Source organism: Argiope bruennichi, chromosome 2 (genome assembly GCF_947563725.1).
Source record: "Argiope bruennichi chromosome 2, qqArgBrue1.1, whole genome shotgun sequence".
NCBI lineage: Eukaryota > Metazoa > Arthropoda > Arachnida > Araneae > Araneidae > Argiope > Argiope bruennichi.
In genome coordinates, this window is record NC_079152.1 from 81,014,369 (window position 1) to 81,039,017 (window position 24,649).

A 24,649-nucleotide genomic window follows, 5' to 3' on the forward strand; every position below is an offset into this window, starting at 1 on the left:
TTTTCTTCTATTTTTTTGTGATAAAAAGGATTCTAAGCTGATGTATATTTTTTAAATCCTAATCCACTCTTAGTAATAGTATGCTGTGCACAAAATACAAAATAGTTACCACACGTATTCATATAAAACATGATTTTAAGGAAAACATTTTTTTTTATTTTTTTCAAGGCCAAATTTTTTATTTTTATTGAAAATGTGTATAATGAATCCTTATAATCCTGGTTGTAAGCTTTTGACGATAAAATCGTAAACAAATAATTGATATTTAGCATGAGCTAGGAACACTGATTTTCTCTATGAATGTTTACATTTCGAAATATTTCCTCGAAAGTTGTCGAGATTTCTTCTTTTATCGCTTTTTATTTTTTTATTAAATAAATAATTGTAAAAATAAGAACCACAAGAAAAAGTCCAGGAAATTCCACTTCAAAGGAAATTTCAGAAGAGGGAAATCATTAATCAGATACCTATAAATTGATTTTGAAAATTCTTTCTTCTCCCAAGTGCTAAGAATTCTATCTGAAATATTACTTGTAACTAAAAAAATATTTCTGTAAGATATGTTTTCACAAACAGGAAATACGCAAAGGAAATACATCTCTTCAACGAAACAATGTTTAAATTCTATTTCTTTTCTCACAAGATGGATTTTAGTCCATTGATATGCAGAAATTGATTTTCTAACTCAATTCTTATGTAGAGTCGTGAGTCAAAAGTTTCCATCGGAAACAAAAATAACATAGGAAGAGAATTCGTAGTTATGTAGGAAGAGAAAAGTACTGTATAATGAGCTGCTTGTGCAAAAGATGTAAAAAATCTGGAATTCCTTCTTGACGCTAGACTTAACAAATTCTATTTTATTGATTTTCCGCATTTCGGAATATATTTATCAGGGTGGTACAGAAACAGATTTTTTTTTCAGGTCGGTTGGTTCGGTTTCTTTTGACTCAGAAGTCACGTTTGGCCATGTTGCTCCAAGCAGATGGTAAAACCATAGAACAAACTATAAAAGCACACATATGAAAGCAAACGGTATCAGTATAAAATCGCAAAAAATAAAAGTGAGAGGATGCAGAATGTTAATAAATTTAAATGAAACATTGATTCAAATAAAGCGTTAAAATAAATCGATGTAATCGATAATTATTTTAGAATTGTTATAACTTGTTTTAAGAAACAAACTGCTTTATAAACTATGAATTTCTTATTTTGAATTATTTATGAATTATTAAAAGATATTTACTTGTATTTTTTTTTTATCAAAGTAAAAAAAAAAGCAAATACATTAGCCATTCTTTTCATTCATTAGCCATTTTTTAAATTGAAAACTGGAGGGAAAATGAAATATTTCTTCAAACTTAAGTATTATGTTGCTTTGCTAGAAGCCACAAGTTGCCTCGAAGATTAATGATTGCTGAAAATTTCATCGATACCCTCAACAAAGTATTTCTAAACTTCAATAGTAAAATCTTTGATAAACATGTAAATTACATTACTTCAAAAGCTTTACAGAATTCTGATCATTGAGTTGAGCATTTCTCTTATTTTATCCCCACATTTTTATTTAATTAATTATATCACAGGAAAAACCAGCAATATTTTAAACTAAAGGTACTTTAAAATTTTTCCACCATTGTCTGATTCTGAAATTAAGCCTTCCTTTTATGTACAGGAAATGTCAATAAAATTTATTGAGAGTGTGCCATAAACTGAAACAACTCAACATGGAAAAACAAACCGAATCTTCAAATCTTGATCATAACAATAGAAAAAGAGGCAGGATGAAATATTAGTAGCAACAATGCGAAAGATTTGAATTTCACTTGTAACAATGAAATAAAATGATAAGCTTAAAATATTTTTTTAAAAAATTAATCAAAAATAAAAACATAAGGCAAAAATTTTAATATCATTGAAAAAATATTTTTTAATTAATTTTTTAAGATGCTGTAAAAATAATTTTGAAGTGTAATAATTTTGAAAGTTATTGCGAAAAAAACACACAAATGTTATGTTTAATTTTTGATTAAAATTCTAATTCTAAAATTTTTTGCTAATATTTATAAAATCTGGGAACGGGGGATTAAAATTTATTTATTTCTTCTTTCATTTGGAAATTTTATAAATTAAAAGATTAACATTCTTATAATTTCATTTTAAAGTGATTAATTATTAATGTTGTGAATTAAACGCACACACACACACACACACACACACAAAAAAATTTCTGAGGACTCTTTTTACATCGAACATTGCTCATTTTCTAGCTAAACTATAAAAAAATGTTTTGATACACTTTTTGATGCATATTGATAAAAAAATACATTGAATGTAGAAATATTAAATGAAGATAAATATTTATGCATCGAATATGCAATTGACAATTTTTTTATCAGTAAATATTTGCTTTTGCTTTATATATTCATCAATAAATTCTTTATCGTGGAAATATCTATATCTATCTCACATAATAAACCATGAAAATTTTAAATGTAGTCGAAAATTGTTATTTATCATTCATCATTTCCATCATTTAAAATATTGTTATGTTAAAAAAACTTTTTATGATAATCGTCTTTCAGCTAGTTATTTCTGAGATTCTTGATGGTTTATTTTTATTCTTCTCATTGCACATAAAAGAAAGCTGATAATTTATGATGCGCTTTATAACAAAGCAAATGAATACAAATCTTCGTAGAGACCCATAAAGGAAATGGCTTGAATCTACGAAATGTTGTATAAATATTAGTTATTTCCTTTTGAAAGAAACAACTTCGTGCAGTCACCATACACGCTTCGATAAAATCACTATAGTGCCAATAAATGGAAATTAGTTTCATCTAAACCCTTTACTTTTACACTATTTTATAGATATAAATAGAAATAGAATGATTTAAGACTTCTGAATAAGCGTATTTTTATAAACAGTTAATTGCATTTTTACATAAACATAAGTTATTTCATTTGAATCCTGAATTCAAAATTCATTGACAAAATTTTTTAGAATATATATAATTTTAAATTACGCTTAGACGTATGTTGAGTGAAAAAATATTCTTTCGAAGATCCAAATAATTAAAAATTTTCTGTCGAAAAGAGCTAGCTCTACTCTGAGGGGAATTTTGAGTTGCATGTACTACCTTTTGATTTAAAAAAATTCTTTCATTTGGTACTAGAAAGATGCAGCTACATTCGTCAATTTAAATTCATTTTTGACCCTCTAAATAAGAATATTTAAGTAGTCCACAAATTATCAGTTGTTATTAAGTCCCACTAATTATCAATTCAGGCGGCAAAATATTTATAAGAATATAATGGTAACAGTTTACCAAAATCGACTTTACAATAGACGACAACCAGACAAACTTAAAAAGTAAGTAGAAATGTGAACCAAAAAATATTATTTTCTATTATAAAATAAAAATATATGCTTTATTTCAATTAAAGACGTATTTAGATAAAATATTTTTATTATATTTCATAACTCTTTTTTTTTTTACTGAAGAAGATAGAAATACAATTTACGTGAGAGAAGAGGCAGCTTCAACAATCACACATATGCAACAGCTTCTCGAAGATACATTTTTGAGAGAAAATTCTTTTTCAGTGTTCAGGAAGTATTAATAAAATTTTAAGAATAAAATTTTCCCAGAAAATAACATAAATTCAACATTTCAAACATTTTTTTTTTTTTTTTTTACGATTTTCTGAAAACTGAAAAAAATTCGAGCTATTCTTTTGCACAGAAAAATAATCTTTTATTGTATTTCTAATGAAATGTTATTTCATTTCATTTTATAAAAATAAAAATATTTATAGATTTTCCTGATTCCCATATAGCATCTAAATTGTCAGATTATTTGGGTTAGTTTTTTTTTGTTGAAACTATTTTAGTTTACAACCCCGCTGCAGAAATAATATTAAATGATGGGATACAAGTCAAACAATTCATATTTGTTCCAAAAGGTTTTGTACATATGAGAATTTTAAAGAAATATTGTTCTGCCAATTACTATTAAATATTTTAGAATGAGAATTTATTGTAAGATCTTTTTTTGTTTCCTAACCAAATTTCATTAAGTATTTTAAGAACATATAAACACTTTTCTTTTAAAACAAAAATTTCATTAAGTGTTTAAAGAACATATAAACACTTTTCTTTTAAAGCAAAAATTTCATTAAATATTTTAAGAATATATAAACCCTTCCCTTCTAAAATTTCAGTAATAAAATGAAACAAATAAGTTTTCTCACAAATGTCTTTGTATGCTTTTAAGGAATTCTATATTTATTAATAAATATTGTAATATTTTAACTCATTAGGATTAAGTAAGATACACAGCAGTACCTACAAACAGCTTTTAAACGTCTAAGTTTAGAAGGCAATAACTTTTTTCATTAATTCTGCATCACTGATTTTCCCTTCTTCCACCATTGCCCTTTTTAGTTATGTTTTGGTAATAATTTTGTGTCCTCATGATTTAAATTGTAGTTCGCTCCAAATATGTACTATCGGGTTTATATATAGAGACAAAGGCAGTTTTTTAAATTTCGTTAACACTTATAAAGATATAAGACATTCAGAGCAGTGCGCTTAGGATCATTAGTGTGATAAACCAGCGAGAATGGTTTTCCCATGCTATGTAATTAAGAGTGTGCGACAGAGATGCCAGAGAATGTCTTCCATGGCATTGGCGTAAAACAGTTACGGAATATTAACTTTTTATATGAATTTAGCATTTTTACTGAATCGAATGTGCGCTTAGGATTGTCAGCTTGATAAAAATTCCACTTTTCTGGCTGAAATTCTTAAATTGTGCAGTAAAATATTTATGCAAAGATCATGATTCATTATTCCATCAAGAAATACCAAATTACGTAGTCTTAATGCTGACATTAAAACCTACTTAATACACTCCAGTCGCCATCTTATTTAATTGAACTAAGTTCTTTATATAATATTCCTCGTTTTTTTCTTCTCCATACTATTACAACCCATCAGAAACAAAAATATTAATTGATCTCCAAATAAGATATGATTACAATAAGCTCCGGCTTGTTTATCATTAAGTTCGCAAAGGAAAGCCTAAGTTTTCTGTTTTTTGCACTGACAAAGAACATTTCTTAGCGCTGATCATTTATGAAATTCAGCTGATCTAAGCATTTCTCGAATATTCGTGAAATTGAAGTGGAAAAAATTTTGCTTCACTCGGCGGAATCCTTTACAGCAATCAAACGTGGATTCAAACAGAATTTTTTAAAACTATGGTTTATTATGGTGAGTTACCTTAGTTAGATTACTTTTTATAACCTTATTTCTGATTCAATTTTTTTCTTTAAAATCTTGTATTTATACATACACAAGAATGTGATATATCTATTAATTTAGCGATATGGCAAATTGTCTTGCTACTATGGTGAAAATATCTTTTCGAATGTTGTATGCTATGAATGTTTTATAGGGACATGAATCGTTTTTAAATAATAAATAGAAGTTAACAATCAAAAATTAAAATAATTTTTTTAAAAATACTATCAAGATACAAAAAAAAAAAAAAAATGGAAGAAGTGATAGAAGATTATGTTAGTTATAAATTTACCCGAACATTTTTCAATGAATGAACACTTTTGTGACACATTTTATCTCTGTCTCCTTGGATTTTCAGTTATATTAAAAGACAAAATACAATCAATTTTTTTCCAGAGAAAGAAAAAAACATTCTTATGGAAATGTTACGAAAAAGTGCAAAATTTCTTATAAGAATTCAATTCCAAGATACAGTTATTTATCATTAAATTTTTAAAATGCAAGAACTATAGAGCTATTATTTCTCTGGAGAGATGTGCCATTTTAATTTCGAATCTATAATTCATTGCAAAAAAGGAAAGCAAGTGGCATGATACAACCGAGAAAAAAAGCGATTAGATGTTAAAAGGCATCGGAATTACGTTTATTATGTAATAGTATCAAAGTAGTTGAAGCTGTCAAATTGGTATCAAGCAAGATGATATCAAATAAGTTGATTCGATCGTTTTTATAATAAATTCAGAGATAATGAATATAAGTTATAACTTTTTCTGGTCTTTAGTAAAAATAAATGAATTAACAAATATTTAATTTACTGATTGTGTAGTTTCCAAAGATAACAGCACTTCTTAGCTGGGTTAATTAGCTTAGCTCTGTTAATTAATCAAATTTTTAAAAAAATGTTAAATTTATTTTTTAATAAATTTAACTCATAGTTAATTATGAACGGTTCGTTAATAATGTTTTGATAACAACGTTTTTAAAAATCTACGCCCTTCAAAATTATTATAAGAGATGCTATTCTAGAAATTTCAGAAGCAGCTGATGTAAAGAATTAACTTAGAAAAATATCATGAAATTAAAGGAATCTACTAATTGCAGTTTTTCAGAAGAGCAAATTCATAAAAGGCTATGATCGTTTCAATAATCTTAGGTAAACCTTAATTGGTGGTAATTAATTACCTTATTTGGTAATTAATTATCTCCTGTTGCACTCAGGAAAAGAGGATTTCAAGGATATTACTAGATAAAATAATTTTTGCTCATTTTTATTATTTCCTTTTTATTATTATTCCGTTATATGCTTTCCGTAAGTTTCATCTAATTACTATTACACATAAATATTTCTTTCCTGAAAAGCTTTTTCTGTTTCAAAAATATTAAATACTTAAATAATATGATTTTATTTAAAATACATATAATATTATTTGAAATTGTTCAAATTAGAATTTATTGAACATCCTTTATAGCTCAAATAAATGTTCATATATAGTTATTTATGAGGTAAACATTAAAAAAAAAATTTTTTTGTGACTCTGTTACTGTAGTTCGATATCTATCCTTCAATTCTTAAAATTATCAACATAAATTTTATTCTTTCTTTGCAGTTATTAAGTTAAAGGCCATAGAAACTCTCGTCTGATTTTAAATTTATTCCAATCATATATCATTCAAATATACTGATAACTATTTCAAAATCTATTCGCTTGGATATACAGTACTGTGCGAATTAATTGGGACAAACAGATTTTTTAAGAAAACTGTTCCTTTCTCGGGGATTTTCTGCCTCAAACCGTTTCCAACTGCATTTTGTTAAAACGCGCAACTGCCCTTGACTAGTCTAAACCGGTTTGACCACGTGATCATGACATGTCGAAAATTTTTCTATTCAGTTGCTATAAGAAGTGGTCGCTTGTGTGAATTGTCTTCTTCTGACGTGTATTAAAAAAAGGGATATCACTTCCAGGGAAAGGACTAGGATTGTTACCCTTAGTCAGCATACTTCTACGACTGTGAGGGATATTGTTGCAGCATTTGGAGTTGGAAAATCCAGCGTTTCTAGGATTATTAATCTGCAAAAGAATTTTGGGACAGTGTCTCGAAAATGAAAGAGTAAATGAGGACGCAAACGCAAGACCAAACTTCGAACTTACAAATTTCTTGTACGAAATAGTACAATGCATCCTTGAAAACAAGTAGAGATCTTCAGAGAGAATTATTAGCTACCGGTGTGGGCGTTGATTCATCAACAGTTCGACGAAGGATTATTGAAGCTGGGAGATTTGCAAGAAAACGAATCGAAAAACAGTTATTAACACCTGCAATGAAGAAAAAACATTTGCACTGGGCCAAGAAATATAAATCCTGGACTGCACAAGACTGGGAGAAGATTGTATTCAGCGACGAAATGCATTTTCTTGTGCAAGGGTTTCGACCAAGATTTGTCAGACGAAGTGGTGGAGAACTCATCAGGGAACAACATCTTATTCAAACAGTTAAGCACCCTCAAAAACATATGTTTTGGGGTTATTTTATTTCTGGAGAACCTGGCAGCTTAGTGCCAGTTGAAGGGATGATGAACTCTAAACAATACATTTCTATAATAGAAAGTAAAATTGTGCCTATGATGCAAACGTTCGCTGGTGGTGTTGGTATCTTTCAACACAATCTTGCTCCATGCCATACTTCTAAGCTACTACCGAATTTTTTCCAAAAACAGAAAATAACGGTTTTGAATTTGCCTGGTAATTCTTCTAATGTAAATCCCATCGAAAATTTGTAGACCATTGTAAAGAGACTTGTGAGTAAAATGGACTGCTCAACAAAGAAAACAATGATTGAGAATGCTATAAAAGTTTGGTTTCGTGATGACGAGATCAAAAATTTATGTTATAATTTAGTGAAATCCCTGCCAAACCGTGTACAAGATCTAATTCAAGCTAGAGGAGGACATATTTTGCATTAGATTGCTATACCGTGCATGTAAGTTAACCTATATTAATTAAACAACATTTGTGAAAATTTTTGTGTTTGTACCAATTAATTCGCACAGTACTGTATATACGCATTATCCAATTTCGGATTTAATTGCTTTCGATTTAAATTTATCATTTCATATTTAGATCCTTTGCTTCGGATTTGATTAGCTTCAGTTTCTATATTTTTTGGGAAGTCACAGGTGTATATCTAATGGTTTCGGCAGTGCAATGATGTATTAATAAAATAAAAATAAATTGATTTTATAGATTGATTTTTTAAATATAAATGTATCATAAACAAAAACTTGGAATTTTTTCATAAAAAAGAGAACATATTTCAAATCCTCTTATCTCTGAAATGACTAATAAAAGTAATTTTTATTATATTGCAATACATCATATAAGAAAATAACTCTTTTTAATATTTAGATTCTGAACAAAAATCGGCAATTTTATATTCTATTTTTGAAGAAGATTATTCATTTAAATCTTTTCTTTTTCCAAGAGTAACATTAAAGTTAGTTATAGTTTTTAAGCTCAACGGCAAGCCAATATATTTCAAAGAACAATTCCATTGACAAAAAGTTCTAATGTTCGGATAAAAGCTTACTCTAAAGATCACTGAAAATTTTAGGAAATATGCCTGTGTTCTCTCATATTTTTTAAAAAAAATATTAAATCCTTCAAGCGAAACAAAATTTTCAGAAAAGTAGAAAGAATAACTTTTGAAATTATTGATGTGAAAATACCAGGGAGAGGATATTTTGGTTATGTAATAAATATGAAAAGAAAAAAAAAATTGAAACTACGTATAAATCTCCTAATGATTTTTCAGTTAGTCTCTCGATCATGCTTCCTTCATGAATAATTTTTTTGGAAGCAAGCCGTAATAATAACTGGACAAGTATAAAGCAAAATAAGGTATTTTTATAATAATTCATGAAGTAAGATAATTAAAGTTATGTATGGTGTCTGTTTTTAATACGGATAGCTAGTAGCACTAAAAGATCTTTTGAAAACAACAATATGTTAGATACGCCAAAACATTAAAATAAATTTTTTGAATAAATAATTAAGATTGATGGAATTCATGGCGATTCTGGCTCTCTTCTTATATATAAGAAGGAATTTCCTTGTATAAATTTGTCTTACTAAAGGCCTCCTTTATAGTAATTGTTGAGATATGCTAGTCTCAGTCTTAATTAAGTCGTTTACCTAGAATTATCAAATCCACTTTATTACACTGCTTGGCAATTCAATTACTAAGGAACCAGTGACTTATGCAAAATTGCGTCTCAGACAGCTGACCAATAAAAGCAAATTCAAATTGAGAGGTCGTGGTAGACCAGTACTCGTTATCTGTATAAAAGACATTGTAAACAAGCTCATGATTCATACGAAAATTCATGCTGTTTGAGGTTTCACCTAAAATAGTGCAGGAAGTTATAAATTTTTTTCTCTGAAATTCTGTTTGGTTCTTGCAATAATTAAGAGCAAAATGTCAGAAAGACATCATTTAAGTGCCTACGATCGTGGACGAACAGTTGAACGACTGGAAGCAGGTCAAAGTGTCACCATTGTAGCTGCTGCAATGGATGTATTAAGGAGTGTCATCTCGCGATTAAAGAAGGCTGCTGAAGGTAGAAATGCTTTGCCAAACCATGCCGGGGGTCGTGGTAGGAACACCACAACTTTAGAGGATCGCTATGTAGCCCTCGTGTCAAAAATGAACAGAAATTTAACTCCTGGATAGATAGCTAAACCTTGCAACCGCTACCGGTACGCATGTTTCTACAAGAACTCACGGCGATTAAATCAAGTTGATTTGTATGCACTGAAACCTGTTCGTTGCATCCCGCTTCAACCATGCCATCGTCGTGAGAGATTACGCTGGTGTAAGGAACATGTTGGTTGGGATATACGAAATTGGTGTAGAGTGATGCTCTCAGACGAATCTCGTTTCAGTGTGACAAGCGATTCTGGCCACCAATTACTGTGGAGAGAGCGTGGAATACGTTTTGCACAACCTTTTGTTAGTGAACTTGCTAGGTACAGCATAGGCATGATTGTATGGGCAGGCATCATGCACAATAGCAGAAAACTGCTTAACATCTTTGAGTTAGGAAGTGTTACATCGCAACGGAATTGCACAGAGGTTATTCTGGATAATGTTCGTCTTTTTAGGGGTGCTGTAGGTCCAGACGTTTTGTTTATGGACGATAATGCGCTGCCACACAGAAGCGTTGAGGTATCGGACACACTGCAAAGTGAAAATATTGTCCGTATGCAATGGCCTGCTTACTCTCCTGACCTAAATCCCATTGAACATCTCTGGGATGCTCTTGGCAGTCGGGTTTCATAAAGAACCATCCCTCCCTGAACAGTGCAAGAACTCAAAATCGCCTTGAAAGAGGAGTGAGACAATATCCCCCAAGAACTTCTCGATAGTTTAGTGGAGAGCATGGAGAACAGATGCAAAATGTGCATTTGTGTCCGTGATGATCACATATCTTACTAAGGTACATCATTCTGAGCTGAAGATCAATTTTTGTGGGACTGTTTGGAAATCATCTAAGAAGCATCTTTTTTGTTTTTAAGTTTTTAATTCTTCGATGTGTCGATATCTGCAAAACGTTCTGAAAAACGTAACTGCTCCTTAGCAATTGTCAAGCAATGTATATTAATATAACAAAAGGAATCTCAAAAGGATTGTTTTAAATTTTTAATAAGATTTAAAAATTGGATCAAACTAGGTATATTTTGCGTCCAGCTGTTCGCTCACCATATTTTGTTATTTCAGCCAACATTAACTAGCTACATTGTACCAAAATAAAAAAAAAAGTATTGCCTTATAATTGCACAGTAAACAAATAATACTCTGAATGGGTTATCATAATTGCAAAATGAATGAAGAAATGAGTCTACTTTTTTCCCCCTCTTTATTTACTTGTTCAATCCTATGTTACTTTACTTTATTTTATTTATGTGCTATTGCTTTATTTATTTTCTTATTCACTTTATTCCTAAATTCATACTGATTGTCTTATTTCTTAAAATTTTAAATTTGCATGCTTGTGTGAACAACTTTCATTACCAGCCTCCCGGAGGAAAAGATTATCATCGGCGCTGATCTCAATGGACACACCACCCTTTGGGGGTACAGATCCAATGACAACAGAGGTAATGAAGTCTTGGATTTTATCTTAGCAAATAATTTATACATCTTAAATAAATCAGATGCCCCACCAACTTTCCAAAGAAATAACAGCATTGGCTGGCCAGATCTGACCTTATGTTCCCAATCAATTATAGACTCTTCCATTAACTGGGAGGCTCTGGAGGATATTTCCTTAAGTGACCACAGATATATACAAACAACAATAGCATCCACTATAGCTAACAAATTCTACAAAAGATACAAGACACGCCATGGGAATCAGCCTAGATTTCTCAATATACTTGGTAAAGATATTTATTATCTAGAAAATAAAATAGCAACAGCAAGAAATTCCAGAGAGCTAAATGACGCTATAATAGTTCTTCAAAACTCTATTATTAATGCCTGCAACAAAACCTTTAAGATCAAAAAACAGCTTTTGTTAACGAAACCAAACTGGTGGAGCGAAAAATTAGAAATTCATAAAAAAGAAAGTAAGAGCACTAAGAAAGAGAGCGCAGAGGGCACCAGAAATTGAAAAGCAGTGGAGATACCAGATCTTCAAGAAAGAGAAAACAGAGTACAAAAAATATGTTAAACAAGCAAACACTAAGGGCTGGAGAAATTTCTGCAGTTCAGCCTCCAACCCATATGGAAAGCATTACAAAGCCGCTTTCCAGAAATCTGTTTTCCCATCACAAATCCCATACGTGATGAATAGTGACCCAAAAGGAAGTCTGATAGAAGCAGCGCAAACCATCTTGGACCAGATTTTCCCATCTCCTGCTATTTCAACTAACTATAATTTAAACACTTCAACGCAGCCACTTGACCCTCCATTTTCCCTCCAAGAAATTTCAATGATTATAGACAACCTTCCGTCAGGTAAAGCTCCCGGTATTGATGGAATTGACAACCTCATTCTTAAAATTATACACAAGCGCTTTCATAATATCTTCCCAGCTCTCTTTAATAAGTGCCTAGAATTAAGTTGCTTCCCAGATTCCTTGAAAATAGGAAATATTATTTTATTCCAGAAACAAGGAAAAGATCAGAGACTAGCATCTTCATATCGACCCATTTCTCTCCTGCCAACAATCGAGAAGGTGCTAGAGAAACTGATGACTCAAAGGTTATGGTGAGAGGCCCCAGAGTCATATGGAATAGAGACATCATTAACAGAAAAAAATCTATTAAATATCAGGGAGTCCACATTGATGATCAATTAAACTGGCTAGAACACATAGAAAAACAAAGAGAAAAGGCCATTAAAATGCACAAAAACCTCAAAAGAATCGCTGGCAGCACATGGGGAGTCTCTCAGAAACACAAAAGAGTTCTTTACAAGACAGTAGTTGAGAGAATGCTCGTCCATGGTTCGTCAGCATGGTGTCTAAACCCAACATATAGAATGAAGAGGAAACTCTCTACCATTCAGAGACCATTTCTTCTCTATATTTCAGGTGCTTACCTCACAACTCCAACAGCAACGCTACAAAAAATTCAAACCATGAAATTACGGTTTGAAGCCAGACTAACGACAATATATCGACTAAGAATCAATCTTCTGCATAATATAACAGAGATACAACCAGAAGAGCTTGAGAAGAAAGCAACTGGTTGGTCTACTCACCCTTCACAGTATCTCAATCCCAACCAAATCTCACTAGAAGATGAAGGAAGTAATTTATCTCAAATAAACAATATCAATATCTTCATAGATGGCTGAAAAACAGAACATGGAGTTGGAGCTGCGTTTTTGTGTTCTGTTTAATGATTCCTGGTCCTACCACTGGTCTGCCAAATTGAATGACAACAATACGGTTTTCCAAGCTGGACTCACCTCACTTCATGAAGCAGTCAAATATACATCTCAGTTTTCAAACAACAATATTTTTAAAATACACGTTGACAATAGAGCTAGTATCAAGGCATCTTCAAATCCAAAGAGCACAAACCAAACAGCAAGAGAAATTTTTGGTGTCCTGGTTTCAAATCCAACAATAAAAATTTCATGGGTTAAAGCACATTCGGGCAATATAGGCAACGAAAAAGCAGATCAACTGGCAAAGGACGCAACGCAAAATGGGCAATTTTATATGCAAACAAAGCTTCCTAAACCACACATAAAAGCCCTCCTCCGGAAAGGCATGCTTGAGGAATGGCAAGGATATTGGAGCAATGGTGTCAGAGGCAGAATTTTTTTTAATATCCTGCCTTCAGTCAACCTTAATCCCATTAACTAGAACAGAGAGGATATTATTTTCTTCTCAGAACACGGCCCTTTTCCTGCCTACCTCAAAAGGTTCAATCTGCCTGAGAGTGACCAGTGCAGTTATGGTGGGATAGGCACCGCACTTCATTATGCTACGGAATGCATCCTTACAATCTCCTGGAATATGAAAAAACCATCACCAAGCCATGATCAGGAATGGCTGAAAAGAGTCACCAGCAACTTCCTTTCCAGGCAAAAAATCAACAGTATAATCAAATTTATAAATGAAAATAGAGACCTATTCCTGCCTCCATAGCTCTCAACATCAAGTATCATACCAAAAAAGACTAAGGGAAAAAACAAGCACAGCAGTCTCCTGTCACACATTTCAATCAATCAGAGATTGTCTTCATATCCATTTCTCAAATTATTTTCCATCTGATTTTTTTAACTGCATCCTGATCTACTATATCATAAAAAATAAGAGAACACAGATTATATGTATATTTTTACACATTTTATCTCTCAGCACTATATTTTTAAGTTTATTACTACAAATTATATTTCTAAGTTGAAAAATTATGTAAACGGTCTCATCATAATATAATTTCTTATATAATTGTAAATTCTGTATATAATAATTTTTGTTTCCTTTTCCTTCTGTAAATATTTTGATAATTAAATAAAATTCCGGTAACATGCCCACCAAACCATGCAGTGACCAGAATGGTCACGGATACGGAGGTATGAGACGGCGTTCTGTTCTGTTCTGTGTGAACAACTTTCAATTTAAGAAAATACCTGCAAAGTGGTGAAATTGGTGAAATCGGCCCAATTGTTGAGAATGAAGGCTATGACAAGGTTTTATTTTTCTATACATCTCGAGATAAGCAGTGGAGGACCCTCGATACGCATCTAAACGCCACAACCTTCCATTGGGGGGAAGACATACACACAAACAACAACAACAAAATCATAAACATCGCAATCGATAAGGCAGCTGTGGCTAGAGGTTTATGTCAAGATATTTCTTGAAAGTAAATGTGCTGTATTGTTTTTGATGTCTTTCTCAAAAATATGATGATAAGTGGAGAATAAATGATCCTTGGTGATTTTGAAAAACATCTTTGATCATAAATTTTTATATGAAGTAAAAAAACGGTGGACTTTTTACTGTACTTGTGATTGAATTAATATGTTAATAGAAATATTTAATAGAAAATATTTGGAATTGGTTTTGTAGTGCTTTTGAGATTTCTCTCGGAAATGAACGGTAATTGGAACAGGCAACCATAAATGACATATCAAGTCATCATAAACCTCCATATAAAATAAAAATCGATGAAATCTAACCATCGAATGTGGATGAGGGTTAGTTCTTAGCTCAGAAATGTCCAAATTACCAATAAAGCTCTTCATTGGCGCCATCTATTGGTAGCAAATTAATTCAAAACAAATCTTTGTATCCGATTTTTCTAAGGTTTTAATTATTACTTTTAAAATTATTCTGAAATGCAGTCATACACAGAAATTTTATTCTTAATGCAATTACTAATCATTTTACTATTTCCTGTTATAAATATTTCGAAAAAGCATTGAACTGACTTGTGATTAATTGCATATTAAGAATATCTCTAGACAAAAGAGGATTTGTAAATTAAGTTTAAAAAAAAAATAGGTTAGATATTCTTCGATATTGGCTTAGATGTATTCGACATTTTAAATATTATGCTATTTAAATTAAACATAACTTGTCTTAGATGTGAACAACTCTGTTATGTGAACAACTCTGTTTTGATTTTACATTATTTGTTTAAAGAATAAAATCATTGATGATCAAAAGTAAAAGTGGCAGGTTTTTTGTAAACAGGATTAGTTTTACTGAACTGTTTTTTTTTATCATTAAATGTAACAGCAGATGTTTTTCATTCATTCCAAAGAATGCATATTTTTTAATTTATAAATTAGTTTATAAAGTAATAAGTTGTTGGTTATTAATTTCTTTTGATGAAAATAAAAGTCCAGAGGAAACTTAGATTTATTTATTCATGCTTGAAATAAAAAAAATGAAATACACGTATTAATATTTTTCACAAAACAAGATATATAGCATGCTGTAAAAACACCAATTACAGAAAATGAAAACATTCATATTAATAAATCTTAATCCATTAGAAACATCATATCAGAAATGCATAACAGCAAAGGGTTTGTGTAATATTTAAAAAATAATGTGCTTATCACTACAATAACAAACACTTCTTAAGCAACTTATAAATATCAGCATTAATATGAAAGTGAATGAAGTAACTATAAAAATTTCTTAATTAACTCAGTTAAACAATTTGGTCTATATTATATTTTACTTATAAAATTATAATTCTCAAAAGGAGATAAACAATTTTTAATGCCATATGCATTTTTATATATCTTGAAACATAGGTAGTTCAAAAAGATTTATAACATTCTGAAAATAGTTCATATTGTGTAGTTAAACCAAAAGTTCAGAGTAATAGTAAGCTTTCCATTTGCTCTACAATGATACAGGAAATATAGCTGCTTAATTTAAAAAAGAAAACATCATTTATATTTGATTTGCATAGATATTTGATATGTATATAAATTGGACATTTTAAAAATAAAGAAATGCAGAGAAAATTTATTGCATTAAATAAACGTAACAATACAATCATTTTTAAATGAGTTAAAAATTTTTGACTACTGAATCTTTACTAAATGTTCTCACCCTTACAGCCCTTCATTTATCTTTTAAATTAAAAAAAAAGGGATGATATGGAATTCATTTTCAGAATTTTGAAGAAATGTTTTAAATTTAAGTAATGTCCTTACAAAAAGCAGTTATATAAACAAGTTAAAAATATAAATTTAAAAATAATAAAAAAATTCAATACTATTTCAATTGAGTTTGATAATGATATTTAATATAAAATTCCATTTTTTAAGCATTTTTATATTTAGAACTTTTTGAACTACCTTGTTTCTGAATATCTCACCAGTAATGACAATCTAGTAAATAACACTAACACAACGTGAGTGAAATTTCGTTCTTTTCAACATAAAACACTTCCGAAAAATGGTATAGAACATAGACGAATGACCAAAACTGTGATATTAATAATAAAATTAATTTTCCAAAAAAAAAAAAAAAAAAATCTGCTATCGAAAATTTCAAGATATCATGTGAGAACATTATTTTTTTAAGTCATGTGCTATCAATCCGATAGAAAAACATCCTGTTCTCCCATGATTTATATTTTGCAATAACCAAAATTTAGAAAAGCGACGGTTTTTGACCTTCTCAAAAACAATCGAGTTCTAAAATTTTTTTCACGTGACCAGAATTTTTTTTCGTGAAAAACAAATTTAAACCGGTTTTAAACAATCACGTGACTATCAAAAACGAAGGACTTTTTTTCATCTCAAAATCATTCGAGCTCCAAAACTTTTTTTTTTTTTTTTTTGCCAGCTAGAAAAATGGAAAATTAATATATATATATATATATATATATATATATATATATATATATATATATATATATATATATATATATATATATATATATATATATATATATATGTGTGTGTGTGTGTGTGTGTGTGTGTGTGTGTGTAATGATATTTTAAACTCTTAAATTAATTAAAATTAATTTTTAAAACTTTATCTTAATTTAGTATATAGTAAAACATTTTTTTATTTCCTGATCTTATTCCACTTAATAATTCAACTGAAGCTGTGTAAAAATTACTGCTCAATCAATCTACGTATCAAGAGAAAATGATCCCTTCGGTGCCCTTGCCAAGGTGTCAAAGAGCAAAACATGTATTCAATTGACACGTGGCCGGAAATCCCATGTTATATAAGACTAGTGATCATTTGTTTCGCTCTGCCCTTCCTTTTTACTTCTGCTTTTGTGGCGCACGTGCCTTGTCCGCGTCTCTGCTTTTATATAATTATGCTTTCCCGGAATGGATATTAAAGATAATTAAAAAAATCCAAAGCTTTGGCATGAAAGTGCCATTTTTACTGAATTTATCGTTTAATCATGTGATAGTAGATAGTGATCGTGATAGTACTACATGAAAAGTAAATCTGCCTTTTAGACGCCTTTTCCCATCCGGTTGAAACCAAAATTTGACACAGGATTACAATGATAGTTGCAAAAATAATAACGAATTTCATATATTTAAGTCATTGAATTTTTGAATTATAGCATTTACATTTCTGCGAAAGTCCACAGAAGAGCGTAATTCCATATAAATTGATGAAAAAAAAATTAAGAATTATTTCAATGATGATGTAAATTATTAATGACAAAATAAACAAGTGACAATTATTGATAATTATTAATGACGAAGAAATTAATCAATAACGAAATAAACAAGTATATTATACTTGTTTAACGACTCAATAATTCGCATTTTTTTCTCACAATTTTTTTTGTACCAAACTGATTAATTTTTATTTCATGCTGTACAGCTAAAATGATTATTATTTCTTATTGGAGACAGTCATATGCAAAATTTGCAAAGTTTTATTCTATTCAAACCTTTTTTCAATCTTAAAATTTGCATTTTCTTTCCTGGTGAATCCATATTTGAAATGTTAATTTCAGTTGTAGCTGTTAACTGGCACATCACGAAGAATTTTTTCGATTGTGACATTTTCTCTATATGAATCCGAGAACTTACTGATATTTTTATTTATTTATTAATGTAATTCGGAAAATTTACTTGTTTACTTAAATTTACTTTCGGAAAAGTTACTTGTTTTTTTCTTCTTAATCATAATTAAATCTTATATTTTTCCCATCGCTTTTATTTCTGAATATTTTATTCACATATTAAAATGGGAAATATTCGAAATGGGAGGGGAGAAAAATCAAGGATTATATGAATTCAAGCTTCAAAGAAAGAAAAAAAAAATAAATACGAAGTTTTCAGGAAGGATGAGATTAATATTTTAGATTTGTTTTATGACTTTTTATATTACAAAAAGAGTAGTTTTATTTTAAATTTTTGAGTTTTCATGCGTTAGATGTATGTTTGTCATTTTCCAGTGGTTAATGCTTGAAGGAACGAATTTTCTATCACTGTGTGTTCTACATTTGTTTCTATTCAATAAACTCAAAATGATTTAATTAATTCCTGAAAAAATAAAATAAATAATACAGCGATTGATAAAAACGAAATTCTTCTTTGTCACAAAAAAGCACATATTTCTGTACTACTGGAGGTGCTCAGTTTTCAGTCCAGGATCTGAAAACATTCTGTGGCACAGTACATAGAATGAATATGTATTATAAATATGTAAGTAGACATTTAGAGAATTATATAACTATAACTACATGTCACTGTTAAAGTAAAAAAAAAAAAAAATATGATGAGCACCTTTTCTTTCCAATAACATTAATGTAGATGTAGATACTTATGCGATAAGACATTAAAGCAAAATACAAAGCACAGATCTATATTTAAAGGAAAGGTCATTCACAATTTAAATGCATTCATTACTTTTATCTTCAATATGCCTTTCAATTTTATGTATCAGTTTTGCCAATAGACATATATTGCTTAGTCAAAAGAAAACAGTTGTCATATTAATTTTCAAATTAAAAGTATGGATTGACTTCCATACTATCAGTTGTGCAAAATATGAGCATGCAAACAATGGATAAATACCTGAGAATGCGCAGGTTTGTAAATGTAAGCAACAAATAAAAATCTGTGAAGATAAAAGATTGTGGGGAAAAATTTTATAATGATTCAAATAAAATATCTGAGAATGGCCCAAAACATTCAAGAACTGCTACGGTTAATTGTTGGTTAATTCTCTGATATTGAAGAAAGAATCAATTACTACATAAAGCGATAATCAAACAAAGTTAATCAGTAATTATTACAAACCAGTTCTAATTTCGGTTCTTTATTTAAAGCAAATACTTTAAAAATTTTGAAACAAATATTTCTCAGTTAATTATACTAACATTGCGTATGTTAGTGCACATTTTATGTATGAACTATTGTAACTAACATATCGTATGTTAATGTTTGTAAACTATATTTTAAGTCACAGCAATAAATGTCATTTGGTAAATGTTAAAATAAAACAAAAAAAAATTATGTTGAAAAACATAAAAAATTATAGGCACAATGTAGATATTTTGCATAAAAGTTGTCAGGCCAGTTTAATTTATCATGCTATAACTCACACGAAATTAAGGGAAATACATTATATTTACAAACACTTATATAAATAAATACATATACACATTCATGTTCACATCAAGATTCAGCATGAAAAGTTTTCATCATAACTGTAGAAGACATTAATTTATAATTAAACATGCGTGAAAGGTACCTTCTTTGAAAAAGTAATACATTTTCCTAAAATAAAATGGATGAAAATGAAGAAATGGAAATAATATTTATGGTCCTTGAAAAGTAACAATATGCCTTTTCAGGGCCATTTCATTAATTTTTTTTTGAAATATTAATCATGAATATATTTTAATTCAGCATTAAACTTCATCATACAACATTATTTTCCGCAAAATGAGAATGGGTCATTGAAGGAAATATTACCATATATTTAACCACAACGCAATTTACTCATAAAAATTATTATAACATTAAGGAGTCAACGCAGACATTACAAAGATGTCTACAAAGGGTCTAAAAATCCACGAGCCACAAAAAGTTGCTGCAAATGTTAAAAAAAATCACTACTCTTTGAGCACACAAAACTGCTACGAAGGACATTAAATTGTGCTATTAGCCAGAGAATATTTTACTTTACATATAATGCACATGCACAGAGAACATAGTGATTAATTCCTGCGGTAGGTTCATTCGTTCCCAAAAGCACTTTGTTAATTTTAAACTGCAAATTTTCAATAAGAATTCGTTAAAATTGATTTAAATAAAAATGTGATCCGGAAAACGCGGTATAGATATATTTGGAAGACTTACAAGTCTTCTCTATGATTTTTTTTTCAGAAAGAATAAAATAATTTGATTGATCGCGCGTGCTATACTGGACTAACTATGACAATTATTAAGTTTAATTTTGCTTTATCTTGGATTTTTTATACGAAAAATATAAATTTATGTTGAAAAAAAAACGTTAAAAGATTAAAATGGCATTGATGTTGTGTAAAATTATGTGAAATAAAATAAATATATAAATTATAAATCAACTCCTGTATATATAATTAAAACATTATTTAAATGAATATAAATAAATAAAAATTATATAAAATACACTGTATAATCTAATATCAGATTGTACCAATCGATATTAAAAATAATACAATGAAGACTAGAATTATCACAGATTATACTGTAAATGCAGTTTGTTCGGTAGAAATGAAACTTCAGCAGGTTTTAATTACTTTATGATAACAACAAAGCACCATATTGTGTTAGCACACAAAAAAAATGTATTTCTCATGCTTTATCAGGATTTTAACATCAAATATAGAGATGAGTGCTGTTATGTACACATGGTAGATGTGGCTTTTACTTATTCTTTATTATAAATCTGAGATTTTTTTTCAGATTTATAATAAATGAAAGCTCTTTACATATAACATTTAGTAGCAGAGGTATGGTGTGGTGTTATATACATATAACAGGATATTTGGCTGGAAAAGTTTGTGAAACTCCGCTACAGTTCATAAACTTGAAATCTCTTATTTTTATAGGATGCCTTAAAATTCAGGCATTTTTTAAGCAATTAATCATGAATTGTAGATTGAAAAATTTTTGTGACCAATAATTAAATCTCATTGTTAATTTAATGTAAATATTTGTTAAAGTAATGGTAATTGCATTGTTTTAAAATTGTTCCTAATATAATTTAGAAAGAATTTAAAAATAGCTTTGAAAATTTTATTTGTTGCTTGACGATAATCTTTAAAGCTAATTATAAGCGGAGTATTGCTGAGTTTAAAAAATATGAGACATATTTTATAATGCTTCATTTTTTTGCTTTGAAATCCTTTCTTCATTTTGAAATCATTTCTTCATTTTGAAATCATTTTAATTTGGCCTCAAATTCATTGGATTTATAAGATTTAAACTTCAGCATTTTCGGTAATTGGAGATGAGATGTTGGCATTAGAATACTGGAGAAGTTGCTGTTGAAACTTGTTCCAGTATAATTTTTAAGCAATGTTGCTATGTAAAATATTAAAATTTACTTCATTAGAAACATCTACTTCTCAAAAATGGTTTGATCTATTCTTTATAACTATTCATATTATTAAAAATTTGAAAATGTCTCTTTTATAAAAATAAAGATAATTTTTTTAAATCGATCGAATTTCAATTTGGATAAAATGGGTAAACTCTATGCATATATGCTGATACTCTATGCATCAAAAACTTAAATTATACAGTCTGGTCATTAATTATTGATCTTATTTTAAGATTGAATAAAAGAGCAGAGAGAGCATACTGAAATAAAATAATTTCAGTATGAGCTCACTTTCACTTAAAAATTGTCTGTATTAAATAGCAAGAAAATGATTTAACTGCTATTCTTGCAACGATCTTATCTTATTCTATTAACGGGTGTTTTGCATTTACGAGGGTGGGATCAAAACTTTCAGGCCTGACGTAGAGATGGCGTTTCCGTAATCACTTTGAATAAAGCACTTCAAAGTACTATATTTGTTTAATGTTTCTTGCGTATTTTAAAAGATTTGTATTTGGTTGTTTTTATACTTTGCTGTTTTAAAATGTTTTTCGTTTGCTTTTAGCCAAGTTTTGAGAAAACTGAAGTGCAAGCTGTGATAAAATATTTTTTTTTTAAAGCTTATCTGTAACGGATATTAAAACTGAGCTATATACCACACTGGGAGAATCTGTTTCTTCATTTACAATGGTGAAAACACGGGTTTCAGACTTTAAACTTGGTCGTACAAGCATTTTGGATAGAGAGCGTTCTGAAAGACCAAAATCAGCCACTTCAGATGAAATCGTTAGAAACGTTTACACAAATATTACGAATGATCGCTGACTGAAATTAACAGAGGTTGCTGAGTATGTCAGCATATCCAAGGAATGAGCACATCATATTTTAATTGATATTTTGGGTATGGGAAAGTTGTCAACAAGATGGGTGCCGTATTTGCTGATTTTGGATCAAAAACTGTAGCGTATGACGATATCAGAAGAATTTTAGGAGCTGTACAATTCAAACCCTACTGATTTCTCGCGGGGTTTCGTCACTGTGGATGAGACATGGATCCATCACTATATTCCAGAGACCAAACAGCTATCAAAACAGTGGGAAGTGAGCCTTTTTTTTTAACAAAGGTAATGACAACAGTTTTTCTTGGAATGCTAAGGAAATTTCATTGTTGCATTATCTAGAAAAAAGAAGGACCATAAATGCTGAACATTATGCTAATCTTTTGGATAAATTGCATTCCAAAATTAAAGAAAAAAAAGACCAGCTTCGATCATTTCATCAAGTACTGTTTCACAGGATAATGCTCCTATCCACAAGCCTGTCATTCTGATGGCAAAACTTCATGAACTGAAGTTTGAGATCTTCTTCATTCCTCCAATTCCCCAGATATGGCCCCGAAGGATTACAGCCTCCTTCCCAATCTGAAAAAAATCTATCTGGAAGGAAATTCTGTTGGGACACCGAAGTCATCTCAGCGACAAATACCTACTTTGAGGCAATAGACGAAAGAGCTTGTAAAGAGGGAATCCAAGCATTGCCGCACCGTTAGAGCAAGTGTATATCTTTGGAAGGAGACTACCTTAAAAAATAAAGCAATCATTAAACAAATTTATTTTATTTTTCTTGTTAATCTGCAAATATTTCTTCCCACCCTCGTATGTAAAAAAGTTTCTTAGTAATTACCGCCTCTTCTTTTACATAAGCACCTTTCTCCTCCTCCAAAAAAGAAAGAAATACTTATATACTTAATATCAAGAATTCTGCAGACGAAAGAACATGTCTACTTTGAAAATATCATTCTGAAAATGTTTTCACCTTGAAGCCTCAAACAACCACATGCCACATCAAAAATTGTTAAAACGGCTTTTTTCAAACAAAAAAAATATTGTTATATTAATATATTGTTAATTAATTAAGTTTTGAAATGAACACAATAATTTATGTCTATCATATTCCTTATTTAATTTTTTGAAAATAAATTTTAAATATTTAATTTTGTGAAAATAAATTTTAAATATTTAATTTTGTGAAAATAAATTTTAAATATTTAATTTTGTGAAAATAAATTTTAAATATTTAATTTTGTGAGTATCAAAATAATACAATTACATAAAGTTTAATCGTCATCAACATAATCAAATTTTTAAGAACATTATTGAATTTCAATGTTCATACTTTGAAAATAACTGATTTAGACGGCTGTCCACTGCTCCTCATTTCTTCTTAATCTGGCATCTTCCACATTAATGGAATTGACTTGTCGAGACCTTCTGGTGCTTGTGGTAAGGGTGCTGAATTCATACGAATCGGACATCGTACGGCGCTGAGGCTGCTCTTCTATGATGGTGTGATTCGTCTTGCCGCAGGTGGCGCAGGATTCTTTGCAGCACACGCTATCTTTGCAGCATTGTAGCATCATTTTTCTGAAGTTGGTAGACATGAATCCGTAGATGATGGGATTTATCGCCGAATGTGTAAAGGACAGCAAGTAGGCTGCCACACGCATGTTGTAAACGTGAACGGTGAAGTTGCTGAGGCCATGCTTGATCATAGCGTGCATGATTAGACGAGGGCCCCAGCATAGAAGGAAAAGGATAATTACCAGTATGAGCATCTTGATAACCTATGAAAAGAAATGTAAATTTATTTGATTATTGCTTATATGAATGCAAAATATATAATTAAATCAATACGAGTGGTCTCCCTGAAACTTTCGCGCACATTTCATAATAAATGTTAACTGCATTATTAACCTTATTCTATATGCTAACAA

General features: G+C 29.8%; 1 protein-coding gene across 1 annotated transcript in view; it reads right to left on the reverse strand.

Annotated features, from left to right (window-relative positions):
- Positions 1-24,067: 24,067 nt before the first annotated feature.
- LOC129962232 (galanin receptor type 1-like) overlaps positions 24,068-24,649 on the reverse strand; it is a 99,443-nt gene continuing 98,861 nt past the window's right edge. Inside the window, exon 6 of the mRNA XM_056075972.1 lies at positions 24,068-24,499. Coding sequence (XP_055931947.1) covers positions 24,068-24,499 — 432 coding nt within the window. The remainder of the gene's footprint in view (positions 24,500-24,649) is intronic.